At 44.2% G+C, this 18088-nt stretch overlaps 1 protein-coding gene across 5 annotated transcripts in view; it reads right to left on the bottom strand.

The window, feature by feature from the left end:
• DGCR8 (DGCR8 microprocessor complex subunit) overlaps positions 1 to 18088 on the bottom strand; it is a 60754-nt gene that overhangs the window by 8630 nt on the left and 34036 nt on the right. For all 5 annotated transcript variants that reach the window (XM_068243401.1, XM_068243403.1, XM_068243399.1 and 2 more), the window contains 4 exons: positions 13785 to 13883; positions 13608 to 13690; positions 10555 to 10655; positions 1451 to 1557 (listed from right to left, as the gene is read on the bottom strand). In XM_068243401.1, the coding sequence (XP_068099502.1) occupies positions 1451 to 1557; positions 10555 to 10655; positions 13608 to 13690; positions 13785 to 13883 (390 nt within the window). The remainder of the gene's footprint in view (positions 1 to 1450; positions 1558 to 10554; positions 10656 to 13607; positions 13691 to 13784; positions 13884 to 18088) is intronic.

Below are 18088 nucleotides of genomic sequence, written 5' to 3'. Positions count from 1 at the left end.
ATGCAGCGTCATCAGAGGGACGTCGGGGAACAAGATCGGCAAGGGACAGGAAGCAGAGGAGACCGTTGAACGTGGAAGAGGAGGAGATCGCTGATGCAGATCACTGGGAAGAAGATGGGAATACGCTTGCAGGGAAGCAGCAATATGCCGGCGAGGGATCCCACACGCCAGCTATGCCGAAGGCGAGTAATAATAATAACTGGATGAGCCTCACTCGTCCTTACCAATTCCAGCTATTTTATTTTTTTTTTTTTTTAGGATGAGTCAGGCTCGTCTTTAAAACCTCCCTGGCGTTCAATTTCCCCGGGATTTCTGTGCAAAAAGTGATAAAATGTATTTTTAAAACTTTTTTTTTTTCCTGTAACTTGCCAAAATGTGTCAAGCAAGGGTCTAGTATACAGTGCAGGAGAGTATTGATGTGTATGCACGACAATACTGTTCACAGCATGTTTTTTTGGACAGACATTTCTGTCCATACCGCTAGGGAGGTTAACGCTAGAAAGGTAACGCAACGATTTTAAGTGTGAATGAGCCTGCAGTCCTAAGCCACTATATGGACCCACATATAAATTCCTCAATGGGCAGGCATGGTGCTGCAGTGCAGCCAGTTGAAGCATGCTACTTCATAAATTAAACGGCAATAAAAAAAAAAAAGGCAATAAAAAAAAAAATAAAGGTGGGATAGAAAACTGTGAAGAAGAAATCTTCTTATGAATATTCATTGGAATAGCTAAATTATCAAAACATCAGCTATGTGGGTATCACTCTGGCCATGCAGCTTTAAGTTCCTGGGTTTGGTTTCCAGGGAAGACACTTCCTAAATGGAGCCAGTACACTGGGTTTGTGTGGGTCTCCACTCACAATCCAAACAAACATTAAAGGGGCATTATGGTGAAATGTATGCTGTCCCTAAAGGCCCATACACACGTCGGATTTGCGCGGACGGGTCGTTTGAACGTTCCGTCGTTCGCACGTTTCCGCATGAAATCCGGCGTGTGTACAGACTATCGTTCGGGAGATAAGACTGGTTACCAGCGATCCGCCCGGCGGATCGCTGGTAACCAGTCTTATCTCCCGAACGATAGTCTGTACACACGCCGGATTTCATGCGGAAACGTGCGAACGACGGAACGTTCAAACGACCCGTCGTTCGCGCAAATCCGACGTGTGTATGGGCCTTTATACACAATTGATGATGGAGATAATGGAACAGCATCATTTTCACCATAATGCCCCATTAACTGAGTTCCCTTAGAGTGGCCCTACATTGTCTTATGTACAAGTGTGAGCTGCTCTGAGGAACACAAACCGATATGACAAGTGTTGACATTAATGTTTGGTAAACCAATTTGGAAAATATGTTAGTGCTATAAAATAAGCAAAGTTAATAAAACAAGTAAAAAACAAAAAAGTTCCAGTGAGCAGTGAAAGAAAGGAATGCAACACTTACACCAGCCTCTCACAGTGTGCTTGCCACAAGTCATAACATATTCACTCTTCTGGTTCTTGCCAGGAATCACTTCAAACTTTATGGATGTATCACCCATCCCATGGTTTCTATTAGTAAAATTAGATAAATTAGAATGTAATCCTGTCAATTATGAAAAAACACAAATCACAAAACATGAGACAAGTTCTTACTCCGTTTATATGCCGTTTATTAAACCCGGGTAAACTTAGAGAGCAGCTGGAATTCCTGCCATCAGTTCCTATTAGTTAAAGAGAACCGTTGGTGGCATAAAATAATAAAAAAAAAATTGTGGGATTGGTTCCGGGGGTCCCCACAGTGGGTGCCAGGAGGAAGTGGGAAGCCTCTGGAGGATCCAGAGGCTTCCCTCTTCTTAGGTAAGTATTGCTCTCTTTTTATCTATTGCTGAATACTTTGCCTTAAAAAATGCAGCCAAGCTACATGCAGACCTGAATTTGCTTTATTATTTGTGAGAAAGCCAAAATAACACGTATAGCAGAGCTATAGAATTACAGTATATTCACAGTTGGAACGATGTTAAAAGAAAGGCTGTGAAGTCGGTCCATGAATCCAACTCGGACTCCTCAGTTTATGGTACCAGTGATTTCTCAGCGTTTTTATATATTAATGCATTTTAAAATTTTATTGGAAGAACACAACATACAAAGTGTTTCATCACCGGCAAAGCTTTCGTACAAAAAAATTACGTTTGGGTGGAAGTAGAGGTGGAGAATGTAGACAGTCCCCCTGAACACCTTACAGACCCTAGGAAGAAGCCTAAAACACCTTGGGCAATCTAACTCTGAGAGCAATCTACAGTTGAACAAAATTGGAAGTATGTTCCTCTATTACACATTCTTCACTCCCCTCCCTGAACATAGTTTGTGGGCAATACAGACAATGCCTGTCTGTTTTGATGTACACAATATTCTCAGTGGATTTACAGAAGACCAGCAGGGAACATATAAGTTGAATATAGTGGTACTGTATAATCCTGATAATTCTATATTCACTAAGCCCACCTTAACCTGTTCTGTTTTGTCAGTCTCTTCCCCCTTGAGGACCAGAGACTGCTGGGCACAGCAAAGCGGCGCTTACCAATGAATCTCCACGCAGTCCCGCAGCTCACCCATCACCGCAGGTTTTTCCTCTCTGCCGTCTCTATGATGGCAGAGCGCTGTGCACCGGTCAGGAGCCGCTTTCATTGGCTCCTGACCCTGTCCATCAATGTAAGCCAATGGGATTGGCTTACAGCAGGGGTGCCCATTAGGTAGATTGCGATCTACCGGTAGATCGCGAAGGATTTCATGGTAGAGCCTGACCCGACTACATTTTCCATTCTGTATATACATGTGCGCTCCAAAAATTGTACATAGGCAGATCATTTTGACTTTTGGCTAATTTTTTAAAGTAGCTCACAAGCCGAAAAAGCGTGGGCACCTCTGGCTTACAGTGATGACAGGGTCAAGAGCCAATGAAAACGGCTCCTGACCGGCTCACAAAGCTCTGCCATCATAGAAACGGCAGGGAGAGAGTATTGCGGCGGGGAGAGGACGGCGTGATCGACAGGAGAGGCGTGACTGCACGGCGAGGATTGTTGAAATCTACGTCCTGTCAGATCCGTGCTGCCACATACAGGATACAGATTTCAACTGCGTGGGTCCGCAAAAGGTTAAATATACCAAAACTATTTTAAACGCATGTGGAACTGGTCTTAGAGCTATTAATAGTTACTCTTATTTACAGCTCAAGTTGGATGAAAAAAAGTTTTGAAATGTACTAGAATTCAGATAATGTTTATGCCTGGATAGCAGGTTTCCAAATAGCTTAGCTGAAATTCCCACTTTTGAAGCACCTGTGCACCAGGCTTTATTCTTACAGCAGGGAAGTACTTTATTATGACAAGGCCATTTTATCACATCATATTTCTTAATTACAAATTCAATTTCAATTACATTTTTGCTGACTCCAACTCCAGGTATCCAATAATTACTTCCACAGAACTGGTTCAAAGTACTACATTTTAGTTTTTCTTTTTTTTCAGCTAATGTGTTGATAACCATGCCTGCTTAAAGGGAACCATAACTAAGAGTCATATGGATGTTTCCTTTTAAACAATGCCAGTTGCCTGGCAGTCCTGCTGATCTCTTTGCCTGCAGTAGTGGTTATCACACACCTGAAACAAGTATGCAGCTAATCCAGTCTGACTTCAGTCAGAGCACCTGATCTGCTGCATGCTTGTTCAGGGGCTGTGGCTAAAAGTATTAGAGACACAGGATCAGCAAGAGAGTCAGGCAATTGGTATTTTAAAAAGGAAAAATCCATAGCCTCAGTTTAGGTTCCCTTTAAGCTTAGGATCACAGTGATCGCTAGCCGGCTGTCTACATCTACACTGTCACTTTTGCAGCTCCCCCCGCCTCCTCTATGTCGCAGCTCCCCGCCTGCGTCCCTTCCCTCCCCGCTGATTGGAGGGAAGGGACGCAGGCAGGGAGCGGAGAAGTAGAGGAGGCGGGGGAGCGGCAAGAGTGACAGTGTAGATGAAAACAGCCGGTTATCGACACGCTGTGTGTCGCTAGCACGCCGTTGATTTATGGGGGACAGCAGAGCGCGGGGGGGGGGGGGGGGGGTACAGTATAGCAACAGACGCTGGGCATTATATGCAGACCCAGCCTCAGTGTGCTAATAGGATTCTTAGAACCCACCTCGGGTTCTCTTTAAAGGATACCCAAAGTGACATGATGAGATAGACATGTGTATGTACAGTGCCTAGCACACAAATGACTATGTTGTGTTCTTTTTTCTTTCTCTGCCTAAAAGAGTACCAGGTATGTAAGTGGCTGACTCAGTCCTGACTGAGGGCTAGAACCCACAAGGGCGATTTTGAGAGAATTTTTGGAGCGTTACAGAACGCTAGCGTTTTGCCAAAACGCTCAGCTAATGTAAATGGATGGGGCAACTTCCACTAGAGCGTTTGCGATTCCTCAAATCGCAAACACAGGAAATGCAGCATTTTGGGAGCGTTCGCGCTTCAATGTAAAGAATATAAACGCTGGCGTAATCGCTCATCAAAACCTGCATAGAGCGATTTTGCTAGCGTTTTAACGTTACCACACACTGTAACAAAATTAATTGGAAGGACAAATCAGACTTTAAAACGCTAATCGCTACACAATCGCTGGCAAATTGATACACTTTGTAAAATCACTTCCTAAAACGCTCATGAAACCGCTGACAAACTGCTCATACAAAATGCTAGCGCTTGCGATTAGCGATAGCGTTTTTGCAGTGGGTTCCAGGCCAGATAGGAAGTGACTACAGTGTGACCCTTACGGATAAGAAATTCCAACTATAAAACAGTTTCCTAGCAGAAAATTGCTTCTGAGAGCAAGAAAGGGTTAAAAAGGGGAATTTCTTATCAGTGCGGGTCACACTGTAGTCACTTCCTGTCTGAGTCAGAACTGAGTCAGCCACTTACATACCTGATATTTAACTCTTTTAGGGCTGGTGCACACCGAGCGGCTTTTTGGGCGTTTTCAGATCCGCTTGCGGCTGCGGATCTGCTTGGTCAATGTATCTCAATGGGGTGGTGCACACCAGAGCGGCAGGCGTTTTGCAGAAACGAAAAATGCCTGGGTGAGGCATTTTTTGGATTTCGGATGCGTTTCTGCCTCAATGTTAAGTATAGGAAAAACGCAAACCGCTCTGAAAAACGGCACTTCAGAGCGGTTTTGCAGGCGTTTTTGTTACAGAAGCTGTTCAGTAAAACGCCTCATAAAAATAAAAAAAAGCGTTTAAAAATCTGCTAGCATTTTGCGGATCTGCTAGCGGGTTTTGGTGTGCACCAGCCCTCAGGAAGAGAAAGAAAAAAAAGAAACAGCAGTTATTTGTGTGCTAGGCACTGTACATACACGTCTATCTCATCATGTCACTTCGGGTATCCTTTAACCACTTGCCGACCGCCCACTACCAATTGGCGGCGGCGGCAAAGTGGCACCCCCAGGACCGCGTTACGCCGATTGGCGGCGGCACCTGGGGGACTAATTAGCCGGGGATTGCGTGCAATGATACGTGCGCATCCGCCGGCATTAGGCTCTGCCCACCCGCGACGTCAACCCGCCGGCTATTTAGAAGCGCCGGCGGGTTATTAACCCCTGATCTGCCGCTACAAAGTGTATAATACACTTTGTAATGTATACAAAGTGTATTATACAGGCTGCCTCCTGCCCTGGTGGGTCCCAGTGATCGAGGGACCACCAGGGCAGGAGGCTGCCCCCCTAGTAAGCACACACAAACACTGATCCTACCCCCTGATCGCCCAAAGCACCCCTCAGCCCCCCCGATCACCCCCTAAGACCACTGTTTGCACCCAATCACCACCCTAATCACCCATTAATCACCCCCGTCACTATCTGTCAAGGCTATTATTATTATTATCCTATAGATTAGGTCCTAAACTGCCACCTGGGGGCTCCTGATCACTCCCCACCCCACACACACACACACACACACACACCCTCAGATCCTCCCCAGACCCCCTCACCCCTGTGTACTGTATACATCTATTCTTCCCTGTAATCATCCACTGATCACCTGTCAATCACCCATCAATCACCCCGTCACTGCCACCCATCAGATCAGACTCTAACCTGCCCCTTGCGGGCACCTGATCACCCGCCCACACCCTCAGATCGCCCGCAGACCCGCCCTCAGATCACCTTCCAAGTGCATTGTTTACACCGGTTTTCCCCTCTAATCACCCACTGATCACGCATCAATCACCCCGTCACTGCTACCCATCAGATCCTAATCTGCCCCTTGTGGGCACCCACTTACCCGCCCACACCCTCAGATCGCCCTCAGACCCCCCCCTGATCACCTCGCTAGTGCATTGCTTGCATCTATTTTCCCCTCTAAATCACACCCTGATCACCTATCAATCATCCCGTCACTGCTACCCATCAGATCAGACCCTAATCTGCCCCTTGTGGGTACCTTATTACCCGCCCACACCCTCAGATCGCTCTCAGACCCCCCCCCCCCCTGATCACCTCCCCAGTGCATTGCTTGCATCTATTCTCCCCTCTAATCACCCCCTGAGACACCCATCAATCACCTCCTGTCACCACTTGCCACCCCCTAGCACACCTATCCATCAGATCAGGCCCTAATCTGCCCCCTGTGGGCTTCTGATCACCCGGCCAAACACTCACCCGCCCCACCGCAGTGACAGAATTTTTTTTCCTGATCACTGCTGGTCTCTATGACTTAATTGTGGCTGAGACCAACCGTTATGCCACACAATGTGCAACCACCAATCCAAGAAGCTACCATGCCCAGTCTTTTTGGTGGAAACCACTCCAAGTTTCCAAACGTAACATTTTTTGGGGCCTTCTTAACATGGGTCTAGTCAAAAAGAATGTATTGCGGTCTTATTGGTCTACGCACCCAATACATCACATGCCCATGTTCTCTGCTGCCATGTCCAGGTCGTGATGTGAGAATATCCTGCGCTTCATGCACATCAGTGCCAATACAACCTGTCTTCTAAGAGGCCACCCTGCTTATGACCGATTCCACAGAATTCGGCTCCTCATAGACCACCTGTCATCAAAATTTGCAGATTGCTTATACCCCTGAACTGTCATTTTGAGGCATTTGGTTTCCATACTACTCCTCACGGTTTTGGGCCCCTAAAATGCCAGGGCAGTATAGGAACCCCACAAGTGACCCCATTTTAGAAAGAAGATACCCCAAGGTATTCCGTTAGGTGTATGATGAGTTCATAGAAGATTTTATTTTGTGTCACAAGTTAGTGGAAACTGAAAAAAAATCAATTTCCGATAACTTGTGACAAAAAATAAAATCTTCTATGAACTCACCATACTCCTAACAGAATATCTTGGGGTGTTGTCTTTCTAAAATGGGGTCACTTGTGGGGTTCCTAAACTGCCCTGACATTTTAGGGGCCCTAAACTGTGAGTAGTCGTCTGGAAAGCAAATGCCTCAAAATGACCTGTGAAATCCTAAAGGTACTCATAGGACGTTGGGCCCCTTAGCGCAGGAGAAATATCTCTGTAAATGGACAATTGCGTGTAAAAACCAAAACAAAAAACAATTGTCATTTACAGAGATATTTCTCCCACCCAGCATAGGTATGTGTAAAAATAAACCCCAAAACACATTATACTACTTCTCCTGTGTACGGCGATACCACGTGTGGCACTTTTTTGCAGCCTAGGTGCGCTAAGGGGCCCAAAGTCCTATGAGTACCTTTAGGCTTTACAGGGGTGCTTACAATTTAGCACCCCCCAAAATGCCAGGACAGTAAACACACCCCACAAATGACCCCATTTTGGAAAGTAGACACACCAAAGTATTCAGAGAGGGGCATGGTGAGTCCGTGGCAGATTTCATTTTTTTTTTTTTTGTCACAACTTAGCAGAGTTGTCGTTTTCCACTAACTTGTGACAAAAGATAAAACCTATGAACTCACCATGCCTTTTAGTGAATACTTTGGGATGTCTTCTTTCCAAAATGGGGTCATTTGGGGGGGTATTTATACTATCCTGGAATTCTAGCACCTCATGAAACATGACAGGTGCTCAGAAAAGTCAGAGATGCATCAAAATGGGAAAATTCACTTTTTGCACCATAGTTTGTAAACGCTATAAACTTTTACCTAAACCAATAAATATACACTTATTGGGGGTTTTTTTTTATCAAAGACATGTAGCACAATATATGTGGACAAAAATGTATATAGAAATTTTACTTTATTTGAAAAATGTCAGCACAGAAAGTTAAAAAAAAAAAAAAAAACTTTTTTTGACAAAATTCATGTCTTTTTTGATGAATATAATAAAAACTAAAAATCACAGCAGCAATCAAATAGCACCAAAAGAAATCTGTATTAGTGACAAGAAAAGGAGGCAAAATTCATTTAGGTGGTAGGTTGTATGACCGAGCAATAAACCGTTAAAGCTGTAGCGGTCTGAATGGAAAAAAAGTGTCTGGTCCTTAAAGGGTTTTAAGACTGCAGTCCTTAAAGGACTTACGAGCCCAAATAGGTAAAAAAAGAGAAGTACCTTAATCACTTTTAAATGCACGGAGGACGCCATCCGCGCCCTCCGTGCAGTTCCGCCGGGTCCCCGCAGTGTGATAGCCACCCGTGCCGCCCCCACAAACGGGGTCGGGCTCCCCTTCCTCTCCTAAGATGGCCGCCGGAGCTGGCTGCGGCTGCGCAGTCCGCATACACGTTAGTGCGGCTGCGCAGCTCTAGGGCCCTCCCCCCGATCCATGCACAGTAGCGGGGACCCGGCGGAACTGCACGGAGGGTGCGGATGGCGTCCTCCGTGCATTTAAAAGTGATTAAGGTACTTTTCTTTTTTTTACCTATTTGGGCTCGTAAGTTCTTTAAGTGGTTAATTGTAGTATATGATAATAGTTCCTAAACAATTTCCAAGCATTTACTATTTTTTTTATTTAGCTAAAATACTAATTTGGTGTAGTTTAAATAAGATTTATCATTTACAAATATTCTAAATTTGTTATTCTTGGTTAAAGAACAAGTGACACCCATGCTAACCTAGAAATAAAAACACATTATATAAGATAAATACTAGTTCTACTTACATAACAGATGTATTGCACTGTCCACGTTATGATTCCTGTGAATTTTATAAAGGAAAAATAGAAAATCCTATTCTAGACAGCTTCCATCTTGGGTAACCATGATGAAGCTACTCCTGACATTTCCTCTCTCACTTTTTTTTCTGCTCTTGCTAATTGTGTATTCGTTACCCACCTTCCTCCCAGAGTCTTCACACACTACCACTGAGGTTTATACTAGGAAGTGCACAGTTTTATGTCATTAGAAGGAGGGGAAATAAACGGAAGAAAATGATTATTATAGAAAAAAAGATCCCCCAGAATGCAACGGTTTGGCAATGGCAATTAAAGGGCCAGTGCTCCTAAGGTATGTGATAACTCCAAACCATAACAGCAGAAAAAAGTTTTGAATGCAGGATTATCATCTTTATCACTTAATACACTCAGACCAGTTGCTGTTGAAATTTGATTTTTATGGTGACAATGCCGCTTTAAAGAAAACTTTTAACAAAGGGGAAGCTTCTGGATCCTATCGAGGCTTCCTCTGTCCTCCTCCATCTCACGGTGGTCTCGCTGTGCCCCTCTGAACAGTGAGCATGTAAATAGTTACCTTCTCCGCTCCAGTGCAGGCGTAGTAGCGGCTCTCGGCTCAGGCAGAAATAGCCGATCACCAGCCGGGTCGGCTCTACTGCACAGACAAAAGTTGCCTGCGCAGTAGAGCGGACTGGGATCGGCTATTTCTAGCCTTATTCCAAGCCCGGAGCAACTACTGCACCTGCGCTGAAGGCGGGGAAGTAAATATGCGCCACAGCCTGACAAATTGTCGGCTGTGACTTTGGAGGGGCCCAGTGAGACCACAGTCGGACGGAGGAGGATAGGGGAAGCTTCAATGGGATCCAGAGGCTTCCTCCCCCCGAGGTAAGTACCTCCCCCCCAAGGAAACTTTTTTTTGTTACAGGGTCTCTAAGTACCAACAAACAAAAACCTGATTTGGGAAATTCTGGCCGCTACCATATAGCCATTACGCTATACCATATACTGATGTATTTTTAAATGTATACATGCACCTTAGCACGTTTTAGCACCTTTGCATGATAGCACTTTTTCCCTTGAGAAAGTTTCCTATAAGTATGTTTGGTTGTTGGTGGGGGTAGTGTTTATGTATGTTTCTTATAATGTTTAGGGGTTCTGAGGTCTCCTTATATTTCATATACTTACCATAGTACCCCTTACATTATCTGTTCAGTATCATGGTTGCAAACTAGCAGCCAATTCGTTTTTAACGCTAATACAATAAAAGTTATGTTTTAGTCCTACAATAGGAAAACTATGTGTGAAAATCTCTTTAAGTACTGGTAACTCAAGCTCGGGTACCCCCTGCAACCATCTGAAGTACCCCCTGGGGTACGTGTACCACACGTTGAGAACCTAGGTTATAGCAGAATGCGAGTTATGCGTCATACTCATAGAAATACTACCGTTTAAGGCACTCAAGGAGAATTTGATGTGGTGACAACAGTCCAGCTTTATTTGTCAACTCGTAAACGCGAGAATCCTCAATACTGATATGGTTGAAATACTACAACAAAAAAGAGAGTGCAAAGAAAAAAAGATTACTGTACTTTGGCAAGGTTGTATCCTCGATTTACATTATGGAAGTAAGAAACCATCATAAGTATATTGTAAGCTTGTTGAAGCATTGATAATGACCTACATAAGGATGAATGTAGATAGACAATTTAAAAAAGAGAGAAGGGAGGGAACACTTTACAAGCACCTTTCCCACACAGGGATAAGCCCACACTGTAGACACTGTAGATATACTTAAAGTGACATGTTAGTATTATACAGAGGGCTTTAATCAATTACGCAACACAGCATCATTCATAAGAACCTCATGGAAATAGCTAAAGTTAGCTGGTCGTTAAGTGATTAAAGTATAATAAGGCTATCATTCATTAAGCATTCCCGAATTCGGTAATGCTGAAAACAGCTGACTTTACCGACCACTTCGCAAAATGTCAATTCAAACAAGCTGTTAGGGCTGGTGCACACCAAAACCCGCTAGCAGATCCGCAAAATGCTAGCAGATTTTTAAACGCTTTTTTTTATTTTTATGAGGCGTTTTGCTAGCGTTTTGCGGATTGCTGCTGCGGTTTTCAGTATAGTAGATTTCATATATTGTTACAGTAAAGCTGTTACTGAACAGCTTCTGTAACAAAAACGCCTGCAAAACCGCTCTGAAGTGCCGTTTTTCAGAGCGTTTTGCGTTTTTCCTAAACTTGAGGCAGAAACGCATCCGAAATCCAAAAATGCCTCACCCAGGCATTTTTCGTTTCTGCAAAACGCCTGCCGCTCTGGTGTGCACCACCCCATTGAGATACATTGACCAAGCAGATCCGCAGCCGCAAGCGGATCTGAAAACGCCCAAAAAGCCGCTCGGTGTGCACCAGCCCTTACCGCATGAAAAGCTGACATTCCTGAGCAGTGAGGTAAATTACCGCCTTTTGCAGTGATTATCTCAACACGTCACTAAATGTCAATTCATAAAGATTAGAGCAGGTGGTATTGGGACGGAGAATACCATTGCTTTGAAGAGGTGATAAGGGTGTGGATAATAGCAAAGTTAATGATGACAGATCTCCCAGGCAGCAGTGTTGAGAGCAGAACAAAAAAGGCTTTCAGAATACCTCAGGCTGTGTTTTTTAACCTCTTGGGTACCTGTTTTCATATGTTTTTTTATATCAGAAAGCCTGCATGTGTAACATTTCTTGAAGTTCTTCTAAGCTGTGGCAATTAAATAGACTGTTTAGAAAGACTAATAGATAGATTCAGCGCAGATTCAGGACAAACAGAGGCAATTTAAAAAAAAAAAAATGCACATCTAAAGGGAAGTTGAGCATGCCTCTTATTGTAACGCTGTCTCTGCACGGAGAAAATGTATCAACTCAGGCAGTCTCTCATTTTACTACCAGCCTAGTTTGGGAAAATACCGAACTTCTATCGCAACTGTAAACATTTTTATGGATTAGCACACAGAAGTCTAAAATACCGAATGCGATATTTTCCCGCCCAGGTTTTTTTTTACCGAACATACTTTTATGAATGATAGCCAAAGAGTATCCAGCTCTTACTCAGAAGGGTGGAAAAATGAAGCGGTTGTAAAAATAGGAGTTAGATATTGGCAGCATTTGTACTAATGTAACACAGTCTTGCAGTCAGGGTTGGATTTAAGCCACATAGGCCATGGCCTAGGGCACCACAGGATCAAGGGTCTGGCGGGCAGCAGGCTATACTAGGGACGGGGGGGGGGGGGGGGGGGGTGTTCATCAGGCATCTAAACATGAGGGGGGGGGGGGTCATCAGGCATCTAAACTTGAGGGGGGGGGGGGGAGGGTTATCTGGCTGCCTATACTGGAGTTGTGGGGGGGGGGGGAAGGGTCATCTGGCCATCTATAATAGAGGGAAGGGTCAACGGACTACTTATACTGGAGGGAGGGGGAAGGGTCATCTGGGTACCTAAATTGGAGGGGGGAGGGGACATCTGGTTACCTATACTGAAGGGGGGCGGCTACTGACAGTGGCCTATGGCCGTAAAGAGTGCAAATCTGGTCCTGCTTGCAGTGTGTCTGCCACTGGCTCATTACAATGCAATACGATGAAAGTATCAAATACCATTATCTAGGAATTAAAGATAAAATGTAAAAATAATAATAATAATAATAATAATAATAATGATATATCTCACCACTCAATTCCAAGATTCAGTGCACAATCCTTTAGAATAAGACAAGGGGATTTTTACCACTAGTGCTTCAGCACATCACGAGTGCCCACCGCCAGGGATATTGCTATGCTTACTGCAATTTAGGTGACCAAAATAAGGTCGGATTGTATTTGGGTTTTTTCTCACAGGAGCTAGCACGTGACATGCTAAACCACTAGTGGTGAACATCCCCTTGTCTTATCCTAAAAGACTGTGCATGGAATCTTAGAATTTAATGCTGGGCATACACGGTATGTTTGTACCATGTAATCGAGCCGGTGGTGGCTCGATTGATAATTTCCGACGTGTCCGATACCCAGCCGGATCGATTCCGCGCTCAATACCGGCTAAGGAGCAATCACTTTGGCTGCACACCTTTTGGACTATACTGCTTGCGCTGACATTTGTATTGTTTTTCATATTTAAACCACCGCAATTGAAAACTACGTCCTGTTTGTGGCCGCTGATTCCTGCCAGGACAGATTTCAACTTCCATGTTCGCATGCACCCACTATTCGCCGCGATCCTGTGATGCTGCAGTCTGATCACTCTGCTGTCCCAATGACAGCAGAGCGCCATATCTCAGGCAAGGGCCCATGATCACAGTGAGCCAAAGTGATCACAGCTCCTATTTGTGAAAAAAATCCTCTGGTCATTTAAGAGCTAGAGATGCTGAGTAAGGTAATGGTTAAAAAGCATCACATTATGTAAGCAACAATGCATTTAAAAATATCTTAAAAAGAAGAACTTATTTGATGCTCTCACCTCCAGCTCATCACTGTCTTTAGGCTTTTCATCTGTGGTCTGTTTTATAAAATCAGGAATGAGGATTTCAAGTGTAGCCCGAGCTGAGATGAAAACATAACCAATAATAAAGTAACTGCAGATGCAGAGTTCTATTAGAACATTAAATCCAACATTACATAATTCAGCGAACCTTACCAGCTTTGTTCTTTGCCAGCTTTTTGCTGCTTGCTGTGCCGCTACCATAGGTCACGCCATCGATAATCACAGATGCTCCAAAAGGTTCAGTTGGGTTTTCTGTATATTTTGCAGAGCACAGTTACTTCACAAGTTTTTCCATGTATACAACACAGGTAAACAGGGTATAGGAATCACCACACAGTTTTGGGGCCAGACGACAGGAAGGTCCCCTCAGTGACTGGCCAGGGGCATCAAAAATCTCCCTCACCACTGCAAAGCATGCTGGTACTAGATTTCCCTCTCTGTTCCTGTACCCTGGCACTGTGTCCTGGGTTCAAAAGCATGTCCTCTGCTCCCCACATCAAGGTTGCTGACAACAACACAAACAACGTTACGTTCAGTTCTGTTCCAGTTCTATATAATGCCTGAAGAAGAAACTTATTTTTTGAAAGCTTGCAATAAATCATGTATGTTAGTCATTTAACGCATTACCCAAATCAACGTTTATTGTAAGCTCCACGACTTACACCTGACCATACTTCATTTGCCACATAAAGGTTATGTGACACTAGAAGCAGGGTGCAGAAGAGACTTAGAAGGCTCAGTACTTGAATGATGGCATCTGGAAGCAGAAACAGGGTAGATAAAATGCCTACTGGAATGCTCAGTTGCTAGCTCTGCAGGTGGCCAGGGAGAATATAAGGTACACAACAAAGGGAAGCATGATAATGGGAAGACACTAATGCTGGATCCACACCATACAGTTTTTTGGCAGATTTACTTGCCAGATTGATTATTTCCAGCATGTCCGATCTGAGAATCGATAGATTTTTTGAGCGATTTTCTGACCGATTTCAATTTGTTTCTAAAGAAATCAGTCAGAAAATTATTAAAAAAAAAAAAAAAAAAATTTAATCGATCGATTCTCACATCGGAAATGCTGGAAATAACTGATCTGGCAGGTAAATCTGCCGAAAAATTGTATGGTGTGGATCCAGCATCACAAGGGTGAATTACAGGAAGAGCGATTATAACAGGGGCAACTATAATGGAGGGCCAATTATGATTTTTGTTATGGAGCCCAGAGAGTCTCAACTAAGCCCTTGATGGCAACTGATGTGTCTGTAAGACAATGGAGCTATGACATCACTGCAGCAGCCTAACATATTGAAGTGAAGTAACCACTCATTTGTACTGTATGGGAGTTAGGAATACATTTTCAAGGAAACACCTGACCTGGTAACTTCTTGTTATGAACAGAAACTAAAACGTGGCAAAAAAAGTGACTTTTGCCATCTTAACAGGAAAGACCAGATGCAATGTTGTAGAAACTCTTTTTCTACAAAATGTGCATTGTTTTGTTATAGATTGTGATAAATTAAATATGTAACACTAGTAAAAAATATAAAATAAAATCAACCTGGCACGTCGCAAAGCTCCAAAAACAATGTTTGAAGTCCTACTAGACCTTTCTGCAGCCTTTGATACAGTTGACCATGACATCTTAATAAACAGGCTACAGGAATACTGCGGCATTGTTGGCATATTTCTTTGGCTCCAATCCTTCTTGAGTGGCAGAACCCAAAAAGTGTCAATGGGGCCCTTTCTGTCCACCCCTGTACCACTTAAGTATGGGGTGCCCCAGGGCTCAATCCTCTCTCCCCTGCTTTTCACGATTTACATGTTACCGCTTGGAAAACTAATCCAAAAACATGGCCTGACATACCACTGCTGTGCGGACGACACTCAACTATATCTTTCCTTCAAGCCTGGTGTGACAGACCCAACTCTAACTGTAAACGCCTGCTTACGTCAACTACAGCAATGGATGAATGACAACTGGCTGAAACTGAATGCAGACAAAACTGAAGTCCTTCTGATCGGAGGGCAGCGCATGACAACAAAACAACTTAACTTGCAGTCTTCACCACTGGGAATAGGAGGCACGGATCTACGCAGCTCTGATCATGTGCGTAGCCTGGGAGTTCTAATTGATGGGGATTTAAACTTCAGAACTCACATCTCTGCTGTGGTGAAATCATCCTATTTTCAACTTAAGAACATCGCAAAAATCAAGCACCTCATCCCCCCAGAAGATCTACCAACTTTAGTTCATGCCTTCATTACCTCCCGACTGGACTACTGCAATGCTCTCTACACTGGCCTTCCAAAAAAGGTCTTGTAACGCCTACAGCTGATACAGAATACTGCTGCCAGACTGCTAACCAACCAACCTCGTCACTGCCACATAACGCCAGTCCTGCACTCCCTTTACTGGCTACCTATAGAATGGAGGGTCCTATTCAAGATCGGCCTACTGACATTCAAATCCCTGAATAATCTGGGCCCTGGATACATGAAAGATATGTTGCAGCTGCGTAGCAATCCCCGCATTCTCAGATCCACAGGTTCTAATAATCTAGTCATATCCAGAGTCCACTTGGAAACTTTTGGTCCCAGAGCCTTCTGTCATGCTGCCCCTACGTTTTGGAACGCCTTACCTCAACAGATCAGGACAGCTCCATCCCTGGACGTGTTTAAATCCAGACTGAAAACCCACCTGTTCAGTTTGGCATTTGCAGAAATATAACTTTTGTTGTGTGAATACTTCATCCTACTACCAATTACTGAATCTGAGAGAGCCTAAGCGCTTTGAGTCCTATGCGAGAAAAGCGCTATAGAAATGTTATTGTATTGTACCATTTTTAACATGACTTTTATAAAAGATTCAATATTTTGTTTTTAAATGTTTTAGTAAGCATATCTATTACACTCATCCAGTAATTATATACCTCTGCTGGGCTGACTCAATAAAATTACACTCTTTATTTATATTTTTGAAGAGGAATTTATTGAAAGGAAACCCAACAACAAACTCAGTTATGATGTTAGCTAACTAGGTATGGGTGGTCAATGCGTTGCCGAAATAAGCAAATTTGTAATTCAAATATATGCAAATTGAAGATAAACCAACTAAGGGCCCTTTTCCACTACATCCAGATTTCTGCAGCATGCATCCGATTCCCCTTAGCAGCGAGTGACAGCAGCATCCAGACTTCCAGAACACAAATCGGAAGACACCCGTGGCTGTCTGCAGTGTGAAAATCCAGCTAGTGGAAATGGACCCTTAACCCCACCATCGCTTCATTTCACTGGTGCACATTCAAGCTGCATACATTTGCATAATCCTGCATCAACTCAGTATAATTTGCATCTCAATCTTTACTGCAGACTCCTGTAGGCATAACAACACTCACAAGGTCAGCTGATCACTAATGGGGGTTGGGAGGTAGGCAGGATGTCTAGAGCAGGGCTTCCCAACCATGTCCTCAAGGCCCACCAACAGAGTATATTTTGTGGAAATCCACAGAGCTAGTTAATCAGCTCTGCTGAGACACAAATTACCTCACCTATGAATTTGCGAGGCTCCCTCCAAAACAAGAACTGTACTTGTTACTTTGGGACAGGGTTGGAAAGCTCTGGTCTAGAGAAGGCCAAAAGTGAAGTTGACTTGTTAGTAAGTTTCAGAAATGACTTGGGTTTAGAGCATAGGCGGGGGGGGGGGGGGGGGTTTAGGCCAGAGTGAAAAGGTGAGTTTTGAGGAGCTTCTTGAAGATGTTGAAGGAGGAGGAAACCCCTAATGAGGGAAGGTAGGGAGTTCCATAGTGTTGGCCAGGCTCTTGAGAAGTCTTTAAAGCGTGCATGGGATTGGGTGATGCGGGGGGCAGTCAGGCAAAGTTCATTGGAGGAGCAGAGTGAGTGGCTAGGTCTGTACCACTGAGTAAGGTTGGAAATGTAGGTTGGGCAGGTTTTGTGGACAGATTTGTAGGCCAGACACAGTATCTTGAATCTGATTCAGGACTGGATAGGAAGCCAGTGGAGGGATTCAGAGAGGAGCCTCCGTGGTGCAGCGATGGGAGGACTGGATAATTCTGGCTCACGCATTTATGACGGACTGCAGCAGGGCAATTCGGGTGATATGGAGACCAGACAGAAGAGCTCTGCAGTAGTCAAGGTGGGAAATTATGAGGGCATGGATGAAGTTTGGTGGGGAGAGCGGTCAGGAAAGGGCGGATCTTGCAGATGTTACAAAGGTGGAATTTGCAGGACTTTGTGAGGTTTTGGATGTGGGAGGTGAAGGAGAGTGCGGAGTACAGAGTGACACCCAGACAGCAGGCTTGAGAGGTAGGGCGAATGGTAGCATTATTAACAGTGACATTTACATCTGGGAGGGTCAGGGATGGCCGGTGTGGAAAGATCATTAATTCCGTTTATCCAGGTTTCGTTTCGGGAATCTAGCGGACATCCAGGGGGAGATGGCT

The sequence above is a fragment of the Hyperolius riggenbachi genome, chromosome 1 (genome assembly GCF_040937935.1).
Source record: "Hyperolius riggenbachi isolate aHypRig1 chromosome 1, aHypRig1.pri, whole genome shotgun sequence".
NCBI lineage: Eukaryota > Metazoa > Chordata > Amphibia > Anura > Hyperoliidae > Hyperolius > Hyperolius riggenbachi.
The sequence above is the reverse complement of the archived record's forward strand: the minus strand, read 5'-3'. Positions and strand labels throughout refer to the sequence as shown.